The sequence below is a fragment of the Delphinapterus leucas genome, chromosome 3 (genome assembly GCF_059928025.1).
Source record: "Delphinapterus leucas isolate spDelLeu-1000000601 "Yukka" chromosome 3, BTC_Dleu_Yukka2, whole genome shotgun sequence".
NCBI classification, from domain to species: Eukaryota; Metazoa; Chordata; class Mammalia; order Artiodactyla; family Monodontidae; genus Delphinapterus; species Delphinapterus leucas.
Genome location: NC_143131.1, coordinates 50,987,673 through 51,001,571, shown reverse-complemented (window position 1 = coordinate 51,001,571; position 13,899 = coordinate 50,987,673). Strand labels below are relative to the sequence as shown.

The window sequence follows — 13,899 nt, the reverse complement described above, 5'->3', positions numbered from 1 at the left end:
AAAAGGAAGGAGAGCTCCCTGATTTAACAGACAGCGCTGGCCTGATGCAGGGTAAAGAAAGAACAGGACAGAGCTGGTTAAACTGTTAAAGTTCAGCTGGGCCTGTTTCCAAGGGAGGTGAGGAGAGGGGACATGGCAGGAGGAAAATGTACCTTTCCTGCTGCAGAAGGACAGGCTGAAGGGGGTGTTCCTGCTGCCTGAGGGGGCCAGGCCCCAAGGCTGAAAAGAATCAGAGGCTAAGAAAAGGGAAGTTCGGGGGTCAGTGGCGTGTTCACGAGCCTCTGGGGTGCAAGTTTCAGAAGTCCTAACCTCTGCTTCTGTTCAGGAATATGAGGGTGATTCTCTAGCTCAAGCAACTGTGGGCACCAAGCAGCTCCTGTGTCCAGGGAGTTACAGAGCGGCAGCCAGAGCCCTGGTTGTGTGTGCAGCTCTCCTTCCTTCTCTCTGGGCACCGGGGCCACAACTAAGAAGGCCTCGGAATCTCTCAAAGGTGAAGACGTTCAGAAAAGCTGGGACGGTGGCGACTGCAGGAAATCATTCATGTCTGACTTTATTGAGAAGTTCCTTGCAAAACACCTCACTTCTGGTCACAGCACATCCACGTAAGAAACACCAGCTCCCCTGAGAAAGTGATCTTACAAATTGCAGGGAACCTGCTTCTGCAAGTTAATCACAGGTTTACAACCGTAGCTCTCAGAGGCGGAAAAGAGCAGTTTATGTTGAGAATTAGAAAAGAATTTTATCTGAGTGAAGGAAAGCTGACTTCGCAACCAGACTAGAGGCTCATTGAAGGAGGGCTAGACCTTGATTCAGTGGAACCTCCACTGTGACACTGGGTTTTCTCCCAGGTTCCTTCAACGGTTGTGGGTGGAAACCTGGTGGGTTGTTGAGTGGATACCAGCCCCCAGCCACCGGTTATGGCCACGCCCTTCCTCAGCTTGCAAGCTCACGGGGCAGGAGGTATCTTCTTTTGTGCCTAGAACGGTCCTCACATGTTTCATGGTACTAACTGAAAGAGAAGCACGGAGCCACACCAGATTGTAATCATTAGCCCAGAGGACCATCCTTTAGAGCATCAAATACAAGGAACAACCCTTGATTGCAGTCCACTCAGGTCAGGGCTGAGGCTTCTTAACCAAAGCTTCTTTAACCCAATAATTTACGGGCTGCAGGCGAGGGAAATCAGGGACATCGGAGTTTGGTCCAGAGGATATTTTAATATTCTGCCTTTGTTTTATGCACAGTATAATTCTCATGCCAGAGACCTCATCCTGTCCTTTGGTATTTAAAACACATTAATTCACGTCCCCTCTTCCACACACCGCACCCTCCAGGAGCTGCATTCCCAAGGTCACCACCAGCCCTCAAGTTCTGTTCCCTAGACACTCGCCACCTCTTATGGGGCTCCCTCTCATGGCTGTTTTCTTGGAAATTAATCATTTTCTCTTGAATCCCCCAGCGACTTTGACACTGCCACCACCATACCAAAATAAAACCAAACACCACTCACCCATCTTTAGCACATGCACACTGAGGTTGCAGGAGTTCAGAAGAGTTTGCAATGTGGCAAAGCAAACACATAATTTTAAAGTGAATAGTAAATGGGCAGGACAGGAATAAAGATGCAGAAGTAGAGAATGGACTGGAGGACACGGGGAGGGGGAAGGGTAAGCTGGGACCAAGTGAGAGAGTGGCATGGACATATAAACACTACCAAATGTAAAATAGATAGCTAGTGGGAAGCAGCCGCATAGCACAGGGAAATCAGCTTGGTGCTTTGTGACCACCTAGAGGGGTGGGATAGGGAGGGTGGGAGGAACATGCAAGAGGGAGGAGATATGGGGATATATGTTTATGTATAGCTGATTCACTTTGTTATACAGCAGAAACTAACACAGCATTGTAAAGCAATTATACTCCAACAAAGATGTTAAAAAAATAAAATGAAGTGAATACTAAAAATCCCTGTTCTTAAAAAGACTTGCCCACTCCTCCACTGGGAAGATCTCTTGGTCCACCTCTTCCACAGGCTCCAAGTCCTGTGAAGATCCTACTTCTTCCAGTCCATACCTCCAGGCATACCTTCCTTCCTTAAGTGGCTTACAAAGGTTTTCCTAAATTAAGACAATACCCTCCCTAAGATATTTTCAGATGCCAATTACTAATGACAAGTTTTGTACCCCAATACTATTCAAATCTGGTTTAAACTGGCTTGTTAGGTTTTTAACAAAAAAAACTGTTTTTCCCTATTTTTAAAAACCGATTAATGTAATTTGTTCTATTTTTTAGTTTACTGCTGCATTTGGCTCAAGTTTCTGTTTATAAATAATCCTACTCTGGTTCACCTACACCATGCATTTCTGCCTTACATCATGTTTTGACAAATTCTGACAGAGTTAAAAGAGAATACGAAGAAACCAGCTGCCTCCATTTCAAACTTATCTTATGGAGTTACATTTTATTCTTGCTAATAACAACCCACGAAAGGGGTACTTATGAAAATTAGAAAATCTTTCATTTCTACATAAAATAAAAAATTGTCACTCCCATTCGAAAGTAATTGTATTAACAGAGTGTAAGAAGAATTTATATTGAGTTATTAAATTAGTAACAAATTTATTTACTTCCAATCCGGAGTAACATCAGAGCCTATAAATGATTTTCCACATACCTGGACCCACACAGTGACCTTAAATGTATTTCATCTCGTGGTAAATTTTAAAAAGCAGAGGAGAAGAGAGGAAGTATATTTTTTATATTTTTGCTAATGGTGGACAGATTGGCAACGCTGTGTGTCCTGGGAATTCTGAAGTTTTGTTCCTTTTTTAACTCTTCCCTGCTCCCTCCCACCTCAGAGGAGACCAGGAATTCCTTGGATAGAGCACTCTAGCCATCTCCTTCAAGAATGAATTGTATCTGAGTGGAGGTTAACAGGTTTACTGAACAGAACATGGACTACGTATATTTGAATTCTTGCTCTGCCATTTCTAGCTGTATAACTTTGCATAAGTTATTTAGCCTCTTTGAGACTATTCATAGCTTGGAGTTATCAGAAAATTTATCCAAAATTTCAAAACAGGCAAAAGGGATTAATGGGTATACTTTCAGTGTAGTTTTGTATTGGCCTTTCCATTGTCTAGGGTATTTTTCTACTCTGTAGGACCAGAGTTTAACTGGAAAATTTTTGTCCAGTAGGAACTGATGGGGTTCAGGACACACTACCCCAAAATATGGCACCTTACCATATCGAGTATCTCAAGCTGAATGAGTTTGAGAAAACAGCAGAAGCAGGAAGCTCACTCTGACCTTTCCCTTCCTGCCTTAAACAGGTCATAAAACTCTCATGTTGAAGGTACCTCCCTGAACCAAGAGGAAGGAAGACATTCTTATCACCAGAGACAGAGAGTTAGGGGCCGAGAAATCTGTACAAACAAACCTTGTTAAACTCACTCTTACCTTCCTTGTTACTTCTTCACCATTTACTACCTCTTGCCCAAACCCGACTGCCTTGCCATTCTTCACAAATTTATTATCTCTTTCTCTAAAAGGTATAAAAACTGCCTGGTCACTTCTTTGGGTCTTCATTCTCTTGTGAAGGATCCCATGTACACATAAAAATTAAAGTTGTATGCTTTTCTCCTGTTACTGTCTTTGTCAGTTTAATTTTCAGACCCAGCCAGGGACTAGAGTCTCTTAGAAGAGGGTCAAGGAAAACTTTTTCCTACCCTACAGGACGCAGATAATTTCTATCCAGTGTAAGGTGTAACCACAAAGATTATGGGTTTTGGCCCTGGTGGACAGTACTCAATTTTGTATCTTATCTAGCAATCTTATCCTAACATTGCCTACAGAATACCTAGCTTCTCAAATGCCCTCTGAACTAATTTTAACATCTTAATGATTCTTTCATTAATTAATGAGATAAATGAAATCTTTGATATATGTTCATTTCATATTTGCACAAGACTCATGGTTTTATCTTTGTGAAATTATGCCTTAAAAGAGGTAATCACTTCCATCTCTTTGTGTTATGAGAGGATTCAATGAAGTGAAATTAATAATAATAATAGGTTTATATTTTATTGATTGCTTACTCTGTGCTACACATGTACTTCCATGTGCTCACCTATTTAATCCTCACCACCCTGGGAAGTCAGCATAATCCACATTTTATAGACAAAACTGTGGCATAAAATGGTTAAGAAAGGTACCCAGGTCACAGAGCTAGTAAGTGTCAGAGCTGGTGTAGAAACCTTTGAAGGAAGTTATGGGACCAACGTGCCTAGTACTTGGTAGAACCCATTCTCTTCCTTTTCTATAACCTCAGCAGCACCAGGACCCAGCTGTCCTAAACACCAGGCCTGTGAAAAGAATGTGGTAGTTAAAAATTCCTTGCCAGCTGCACGCTTGCTAAAGAGTCGGTAGATATCTGAGTAGGGCCACCTCCCCTCCAGCCTCTCACATCCAGACTATCCCCTCCATGGTCAGCACTGGGTCACCGCCTCCAAGGTATTACCCCATTCTCCAGAGATGCTCCTTCCTCTGAACTCTGACACTAGTCTCTAGGAAGTTGAATAGAGTGATGCACACTGCTAATTATTTTAGCCAGTGTCAGGATCCCCCTTGAAATAGCCTGGTCCTTTGGGGACTGCAGGTAACTTAAAAGAAGACAAGGAGAAGCTTGGAGATTTTCTTGATGTCATGGTTCTCAGGTAAGAAGTGTCACTCACAGCTCAAAAGCAGGTTATTCTGAACCAAGCTCATATGAAGGAAAGGAAGACAGAAAGAAAAGGCAAAAAGCCCTTTTCCCACACACAGAACATCACCTTAACCAGCCATACCATAGGGAAGAAGAAACAGAAGCTTACCCAGAGATAGAGAAATTGATTGGCCCTAATAACCTTCACTTTTATCTGAGACATAGGTTCTGGGAGATCTTTCCTATCATCTCTTTGGGACCACTTGGTATCTTGAGGCCTGTTGTCCTTAAGCACTGAAGGATCCTGACTTCCCTAGGTGTTTTGATAACTGGGTCCTTCCCTTTTGTTTGTCATTAAGAGGCCCAAGCAAGAACCATGATTACAAGACTTCTGCATACCACCTGAGGGAGGGCAAACACTCTAAACTGGGAGAAAATAAATCCCTGTTGTTTGAGCCACTCAGTTTGTAGTGCTGTGTTACAGTAGCCCTGGCACACTAATACAAACTCCCGAAGGAAAGAAAAAAGAAAAGGAAGGAGAGCTCCCTGATTTAACAGACAGCGTTGGCCTGATGCAGGGTAAAGAAAGAACAGGACAGAGCTGGTTAAACTGTTAAAGTTCAGCTGGGCCTGTTTCCAAGGGAGGTGAGGAGAGGGGACATGGCAGGAGGAAAATGTACCTTTCCTGCTGCAGAAGGACAGGCTGAAGCGGGTGTTCCTGCTGCCTGAGGGGGCTAGGCTCTGGGAGCTGGGTCTGGGTCCCTGAGAACCTGTCAGATGGTCCGTGAGCCTGAAACTGTTTTCATAATAATACTAAGACATCATTTGCCTTCTTCACTGTTTTTGACATTTGCAAAAGCAATGGTGGGGGTAAAACTGCTGGCATTTTAACACAAACCAAGGCAGGGGCACGAAACTGTACCAGTGGTCATATTATTCTTCACCAGCATGCACTCACAGTTTTTTTAAAATGTCAGTTCCACTTAAAAATCTCCTTGATGAATCAGTTAAAAATAGCAATTTTATTAACTCCCAACCCTGAGTACACCTTTATAAGCTTTGTGTCAAAATAAGAAGTGCATATAAAGCACTTCTGCTATCATGAGGTTGTCTCAAGGAAAAGTACTTGTGTGATTGAGTTTCAAGCTGAACTAGCTTCTTTCTTCATGGAACACCATCTTTACTTTAAAGAATGACAAAGAAACTGGTTGGTGGACATTTCTCAACAACAAATCAAGTGAGCCTGTCACTTCAAGGAAAATTGACAGTATTTGTTATTAACAATAAAAATTTGAGCTCTCAAGCAAAAATTGGAATTTTGGAAAATTTGTACCCACCAGTATGACCCTGACAAATTTCAGATATATAAAGCCTTTTCTGAGGAAATGGGTAGTAATCACAATAAATAATTGTGATTTTTTTAAATATTGTGTAACAAAATGTGTCAACATTTGGAAGAGCTGCATTATTTAGTGATCTAATGTTTTCCAAATGATCAATGCATGATGCTACAAAATCCTATATGGATAAAAGAGCCATTCAAAGTGCAAGATGGACCAATGGATTTTAAGTTACAGAGGACAAAAATTCATTGACATGTTCTCATATTCTACACTGCAAGTGACCTTTAAGAAACTGTCTTGTTGACTATACTCTGAAAACTATAAGACACTGATGAAAGAAACTGAAGACAACACAAACAGATGTTTGTACCATGTTTTGGACTGGAAGAATCAATGTTGTTAAAATTAATATACTGCCCAAGGCAATCTACTGATACAATGCAATCCCCATCAAAATACCAATGGCATTTTTCACAGAACTAGGACAAATAATTTTAAAACTTGTACGGAAACACAAAGACCCTGAATAGTCAAAACAATCTTGAGAAAGAAGAACATAGCTGGAGGAATCAGGCTCCATGACTTCAGACTATACTACAAAGCTACAGTCATCAAAACAGTATGGTACTGGCACAAAAACAGACACATAGATCAATGGAACAGGATAGAAAGCCCAGAGATAAACCCATGAACTTATGGTCAAAAAAATACAATGGAGAAAAGACAGTCTCTTCAAGAAGTGGTGCTGGAAAAACTGGACAGATACATTAAAAGAATGAAATTAGAACATTCTCTAACAACATATACAAAAATAAACTCAAAATGGATTAAAGACCTAAATGTAAGAATGGATAGTATAAAACTCCTGGAGGAAAACATAGGCAGAACACTCTTTTACATAAGTCATAGCAATATTTTTTTGGATCTGTCTCCTAAGGTAAAGGAACCACAAGCAAAAATAAATGGGACCTAATTAAACTTAAAAGCTTTTGCACAGCAAAGGAAACCATCAACAAAATGAAGAGACAACCTACTGAATAGGAGAAAATATTTTGCAAATGATATGTCTGATAAGGGATTAATAGTCAACATATATAAATAGCTCATACAGCTCAATGTCAAAAGAACAAGCAACCTGATTTAAAAATGGGCAGAAGAATTGAATAGACATTTTTCCAAAGAGGAAATGCAGATGGCCAACAGGCACATGAAAAGGTACTCAACGTTGCTAATCATCAGGGAAATGCAAATCAAACCCACAATGAGATATCACCTCACAACGGTCAGAATGACTATCAACAAAAAGAACACAAATAACAAATGTCGACAAGGATGTGGAGAAAAGGGAACTCTCATATACTGTTGGTGGGAATGTAAATTGGTGCAGCCACTGTGGAAAACAGTATGGAGGTTTCTCAATAAACTAAAAATAGAACTACCATATGACCCAGCAATTCCACTGCTGGGTATACATCAAAAAAAATCAAAAACACTAATTCAAAAAGATACACGGAAATGGGGATATATGTATATGTATAGCTGATTCACCTTGTTATACAGCAGAAACTAACACACCATTGTGAAGAATTATACTCCAATAAAGATGTTTAAAAAAAAAGATACATGCCCCCTAATGTTCATAGCAGCATTATTTACAATTGCCAAGATATGGAAACAACCTAAGTGTCCATCTACAGATGAATGGATGAAGAAGATGTGATATATACACTGGAATACTACTCAGCCATAAAAAGGAATGAAATTTTGCCATTTGCAGCAACATGGATGGATTTGAAGGGCATTATGTTAAGTGAAATAGTCAGACAGAGAAAGACAAATACTATATGATATCACTTATATGTGGAACATAAAAAATACAACAAACTAGTGAATATAACAAAAAAGAAGCAGACTCATCGATATAGAGAACAAGCTAGTAGTTACCAGTGAAGGCAGGGGCAATATAGCAGTGGGAGTGGGACAAACTATTGGGTGTAAGATAGACTCAAGGATGTATTGTACAACACAAGGAATATAGCCTATGTTTTGTAATAACTGTAAATGGAAAGTAACCTTTAAATATAGTTTAAAATTTTTTTTTAATTTTTAAGTCAACTTGCAATGCTTTGCTTCATAAAATAGCAAAAGTGTGCTAAAATAACAGATAAATAAAAGGTCAGTATATTCATGTCTGCATCTGTATCTGACTGGTGAAGTAAAACACTTCATGAAGTAAAAATTTTCTGAATTTTATAAAAAAGAAATTACCTCTTGTTGAATTGTGGTTTAGTATCAAAGAAGAATATTCACAATTATCTGAAAAGACTAATGAAATATTTGTCCCTTTTCCAACTAAATACCTAGTTGAGTTCATATTTTCTTCACATGCTTTGACCAACACAACAGATTACAACAGACTGAATGCAGAAGCAAACATGAAAATCCAGCTGTCCTCTTTTAAGCCAGACACCAGAGAGAGTTGTAAAAATGCAAAACAATGCCACGCTTCTCACTAAATTTTTTGGTTTGGATAATGTAGTTATTTTTCATGAAAACATCTGTTATTTATGTTACTATGTATTGGGTTTATCATTGTTATTCTTAGGCAAAGAAATAAATATTTTATTTATTTATTTATTTATTTTTACAGTCCAGGTCTTTTATTTTCTTTACACCCATCATGCCATGAATTCATAGGGAATGGGCTCCAACAGTTCAGGCTCCTTTCCATTGGTTATTACAAAGTGTGCTTCTCTGGGTGGAGCAGGCTGGCGCTTCAGTTGAACCCAAGTACCTTTCTCTTTGGCTTCCTTCTTTTTCTGATCATTTTCCTTCACCCGTTTCAGGAAGCTATCTCGGCTCTTAGAGTGCTTAATACGCTCGATATGCACATTAATTCTCTTGGCAAGAATCTTGCCCTTGGGGGCTTCCCTGGTGGCGCAGTGGTTGGGGGTCCGCCTGCCGATGCGGGGGATGCGGGTTCGTGCCCCGGTCCGGGAAGATCCCACATGCCGCGGAGCGGCTGGGCCCATGAGCCAGAGCCGCTGAGCCTGCGCGTCCGGAGACTGTGCTCCGCAACGGGAGAGGCCACAGCAGTGAGAGGCCCGCGTACCGCAAAAAAAAACAAAAAAGAATCTTGCCCTTAACTTGTTTGTTTACAATGATGCCAACAGCATGCTGCGTAACACTGTAGACTCTCCCAGTTTTGCCATGGTAACATTTGTGGGGCATTCCTTTTTGAACAGTGCCCATTCCCTTGATATCTACAATATCACCTTTCTCGTAGATTCGCATGTATGTGGCCAAAGGAACAACTCCATGTTTTCTAAAAGGCCTAGAGAACATGTAGCGGGTACCCCTCCTCTTTCCTTTTGTGTTGGTCATTTTGGCCAATTACTGGAAGATGGCGGTTCCGGCCCAGAAATAAATATTTTAAATGTCTGTTTGACTTTCTAATATGGTGAAGATTGATATAAAATAAAAGCTCAATAATATTTCATAGTGTATATGGGACTGAGACCAAAAAGTATGAAAACTGCTGCCTAAGGTTACCAGCAGATGGCTCTCTTTAGTATGTAAAGAAGGACCTATACAGATGAGAAGACTAACACTGGCATATCCTGGAGCCTGCCTATGTGCCGGCCCTAGTCCTTAACTAAGGAGTAGGAATATGCCCCATATCAGCAGCCACCCTAACACAATGTCTTTATATATCTATACCATACCCTTCTCTACAGCAAAGTGTGAGCATCTTTTTGAATAAGAATCCTGACTTCTACTCGTTCATGTCCAGTAAGTACCTTGCCAACAGTAAATATATTATAGACTGATTTTTACCAAGAAAACCTATCTCGTAAGGGGTTTGTTCTCCTGAAGATGGACTCAATCAATTTGTTGTTGTACTGGCATTTACATAGCCTGGGATGGGGAAGGGGATGGATAAATCAGGAATTCGGGATTAACACACACACTACTATATATAAGACAGATAACCAACAAGGACCTACTGTATAGCAGCACAGGGAACTCTACTCAATACTCTGTGATAACCTGTATGAGAAAAGAATCTGAAAAAGAATGAATGTATATATACGTATAACTGAATCACTTTGCCATACACCTGAAACGAACACAAAATTGTAAATCAATTATACTCCAATACAGTTTTTTTTAATAAAAAAAATTTAATTAAAAATAAAAATACATAGCCTGGGAGGAAGTGCTCTGCCTCTTTCTGGAAGGCTCATTCTCTTCAACAAAAGGGGCCGTGAGGAAAGGACAGGACTCCTGTCTAGTTATCCAGACCAAACCAACACAATTTGACTTTCTCAAGGTAGTGTTGCAACCAGACATCCCACATCCTGCCAGCGATATTTGTCAGTCATAACACTCTGAAACAAATTAACTAATGCATAGCAAATAGGAGGCAGTTGAGTTTAACAACCTGAGGTTTGTAGAGGACTTCAACCTTTTCAAACCACCTACAGCTCTCACTGACTTCTTACAGCACTGCTATGAGGTAGGGTGACCACTATTACTTTATTAACCAAAGAGCAAACAGGCAAGGAGAGATGGAATCACCCACCCACACCCACACAACACCTTGGATGGGGCACATCAGTGCTGGAAGCTGGGGCTCCCAACCCCCAGCAGGTGCTCTTTCCAGCCCCCTGAGGGAGCTCTGATCCTTGCTGCCCTTTTGGTTTTGAAAGCGGCAAGGAGAAGGCCAGCAGCCATGTTTGCTCTCACATTCTTGTTTCCTGTGTGCTCTGCTCTAATTCTTTTTTTTTTTTTTTGCGGTATGCGGGCCTCTCACTGTTGTGGCCTCTCCTGTTGTGGAGCACAGGCTCCGGACGCGCAGGCTCAGCGGCCATGGCTCACGGGCCCAGCCGCTCAGCGGCATGTGGGATCTTCCCGGACCGGGGCACGAACCCGTGTCCCCTGCATCGGCAGGCGGACTTTCAACCACTGTGCCACCAGGGAAGCCCTCTGCTCTAATTCTTTGATTCGGAAGCAAAAGTACTTCTTTTTTAAAGTAAATTTCATCTCTCCCTGGCATATTTTCATCTTTAAAAATGTCTCATATGTCACTGAGATTCCTTATTGACACCCCAATAAATCACAACTCAAAACCAGCTGGTCGGAAAAAAGCCAGTCTGGCTCTGTGGTGTAGTGATGTAACTACCAGCCCTCTCTCTTATGTCTTGCCTAGTAATACACATCAAAGTGCTGAAGTTGTAACATATAGACACATATATATTCTGGCAGTACATGTTCCCATATTTTCCAGATGATTACATACAGATCAAGTATAGAGAGCACTTTCCAAAAATAATTTGCCATTAGAAAAGATATAGGAGCTAAAGACCAAAACGCCCCAGAACTTCAGGGTTTCCTGCTTCATGTCACTCATTGTTTCAGGTGTCTGGAATAATAATTTGGGTCTAGAACACTAGTAGTTCAGAACACACGTGGAAAGCCATGTGAGGTTCTATGGAATAAGACAGGGGTATTTATATGCAGGCTCACATGTTTTTGCTTCCAGGCTATAACTACACGGGGTATCTTCTTAGGAGGCTGCAGACAGTCTGGATGCACATTTTCAAAGACATCATGGATCCCAAGCAGGGTCAGTTTTGTACTCAGATCTGACAGGCCACTGTCGTGTAATCAAGTTATGACTATTTTCCTAGTGATCTTCTCACCTCCACCCACTTCCAAGCCATGGACACCAAAGCATGCAGAGTGCACTCACCTGAGACCAGCTCCCATTCCAGAACTCAGGTCTTCCAAAGACTCACATCTACTGAGGTCCTCCGAGAGTTGTGGCGCTTTCATTTCATGAATATTAGTAAAAAACAAGGAATGCTAGACTTGAGGCACGGCTGTTTCTTTAAATCCCAAGGTGATCAAAGTTTGTAGTGATCAATGGAGAGGTCCCTTCTACTCTTCACCCCTTATTTCTGTCCCCTGCTCTTAGTTTTCTCTTCTGACAATGCCTCAGGTTCATCAGACAAGGGCCTTCATCGAAGCCAAGGCACATGCAGCCCCTGAGCTTGCTTTCCTGTTACTGACTCCCAATTCTGGGATGATGGGATGGGCCTCGGTGGGCCACACCCTAATTACAAGCTGATTATAACACTTCCCAGCTGCTGATACAGAGGCCTGCTTGTCAACTCCTCTTAAAGTTTTCCCAGAGGCTTTCAGATGTTTGTGATGCTGAACTTTGCCTAAATATGATTCGTGTGTTCCGAGACGGAGGCTTTTCAAGTCAGACAGACCTAGGTTCAAATTCCAACTTTCCTATACCCCATATCTAGCCCTTGAGCAAGGTACTTAACTCCTCTGAACCTCAGCTTTCTCATCTGTAAATGGGAGACAAAAATAGCCATTTGTGAAAATTAAAGGAGGTAATTTCCCAGAACAAGGTTTAGCAGATAAATGTGGTTCTTTTGCCTTCTATACGCTTACAAAATGTAAGGAGAGAAAATCAAGTGAGTTAATACAGAAGAGCAATGGCTCTTTCTAATTCTGTCTCTAATCCTTCTGCTGTGAACTATCCACTTTATATTCACAGATCCAGCAGAAGCTATTACACATGGGCTTACAGCCTCAAGACTTATAGCCCCAGCTACACCCCCTTTCTTGGTAAGGGGAGGATGTTGACAAAAGTCTAGAAAGATTAGCTCTCCCAACCACAGGTTAAACCACTGGCTGGTAAACTGCCTACAGATTGGAATCAGCTGGAAAGCTATGGAAAAACAGCAAAGTGTTTCCCACCCTCAGAGATTCTGATTGAATTGGCCTAGGGTGAGGCCTGGGTCTCTGTATTTTTAAAGTCTCCACACATGATTCAAGTATTCAAAGAACTGACAGCCACTGGGTTCTGATTGAAAAGCATAAGGATTATCCCAGAGGGAACTTTGACTTGATTCATGACATTAAGATGTTTGTTTCCCTGGAGCCGGCAATAACCCCAGCCAGCAATTATTCCAGGGAACCTTACTCCAGTCACTTGTTCACATTTAGAATTTTAAATTCAGCCCCAAAGCCTCAACTACCTCTGATCTTGTGTCAAGCAAATACAGCCTCCCCGCTGTGGGTGGCAGGCTGAGAAGGGGATGCGCCTTGCTGTTTTTTTTCTGTTATTCAGTCCACCACCACCAACTGGTTAAACTCTAAAACATCCAAGCAAAGAAGAAAGCATCTTTTACACGCCTCTCTCCTCAAGTGAGAATTAGGTTGCATTAAAAAAGTGTAAAGAATCTCCAGTTTTATTCTCTAGACTTGTACACAGAGATCCAAGCCAGGGGGTGGGGGAGGAAGGGGGCAAAGGGAGATTGGAGTGAGGACAGGGACAGCTAAAGGAACAAGAGCCTATTAGGGGAAGAGTTTTCAGACAGCTGTGTTCTATAGTTTATGTCACTAGAACCCGGGCTGAACCACCACCATCTAGGCAAGAAGTGAGGAACTCCAGTTGGGGGAATGTCCTGGCTTCTTGCAGACTTTCCACGAGGGACCCTAGTTATATGAAAACAGTTGGTGGCTGTGACTTCTAGTGTGTGCTGCCACCTTCTGGAGAAGGCATTTATTTATCCCACATCACTCCTTAGTAGAGCATGTATCACAACCCAACTTACAGATGGGGAAACTGAGCCTCTGAGAGGCAACTCACTCGGCCTCAAACAAGGTCAAGCTCAAATCCACGTCTTCCAAGTGCAGTGTCTTTTCCAGGACCCCACACATGATTAAGATGATGCTTCTTTCCTGAAAGCACAAACCTCATTCACAGTAGGATCACAGTAAAAGTACATTTAAATGGCTGCTCTGAAATCACAGTAGAAGGCTGGCCCAGCA

General features: G+C 41.6%; 1 protein-coding gene across 1 annotated transcript; it reads right to left on the bottom strand.

The window, feature by feature from the left end:
* Positions 1-252: 252 nt before the first annotated feature.
* LOC149749558 (large ribosomal subunit protein eL21-like) lies at positions 253-13,261 on the bottom strand. Its single transcript, XM_089908898.1, has 2 exons — positions 9,168-13,261; positions 253-8,968 (listed from the first exon to the last, which is right to left on the bottom strand). The coding sequence occupies exons 1-2, from the start codon at positions 9,424-9,426 to the stop codon at positions 8,721-8,723; spliced, it is 507 nt and encodes a 168-aa protein (XP_089765024.1). The 5' UTR covers positions 9,427-13,261; the 3' UTR covers positions 253-8,720.
* Between the last annotated feature and the right edge of the window lie 638 nt (positions 13,262-13,899).

Excerpts from the sequence above, each read along its gene's own strand:
- LOC149749558 (XM_089908898.1), bottom strand. The coding sequence starts at position 9,426 with ATGACCAACACAAAAGGAAAGAGGAGGGGTACCCGCTACATGTTCTCT. Across the intron at positions 8,969-9,167 it reads TAAGGGCAAGATTCTTTTTT|CCCCCAAGGGCAAGATTCTT; the intron begins GTTTTTTTTTGC and ends CCACCAGGGAAG.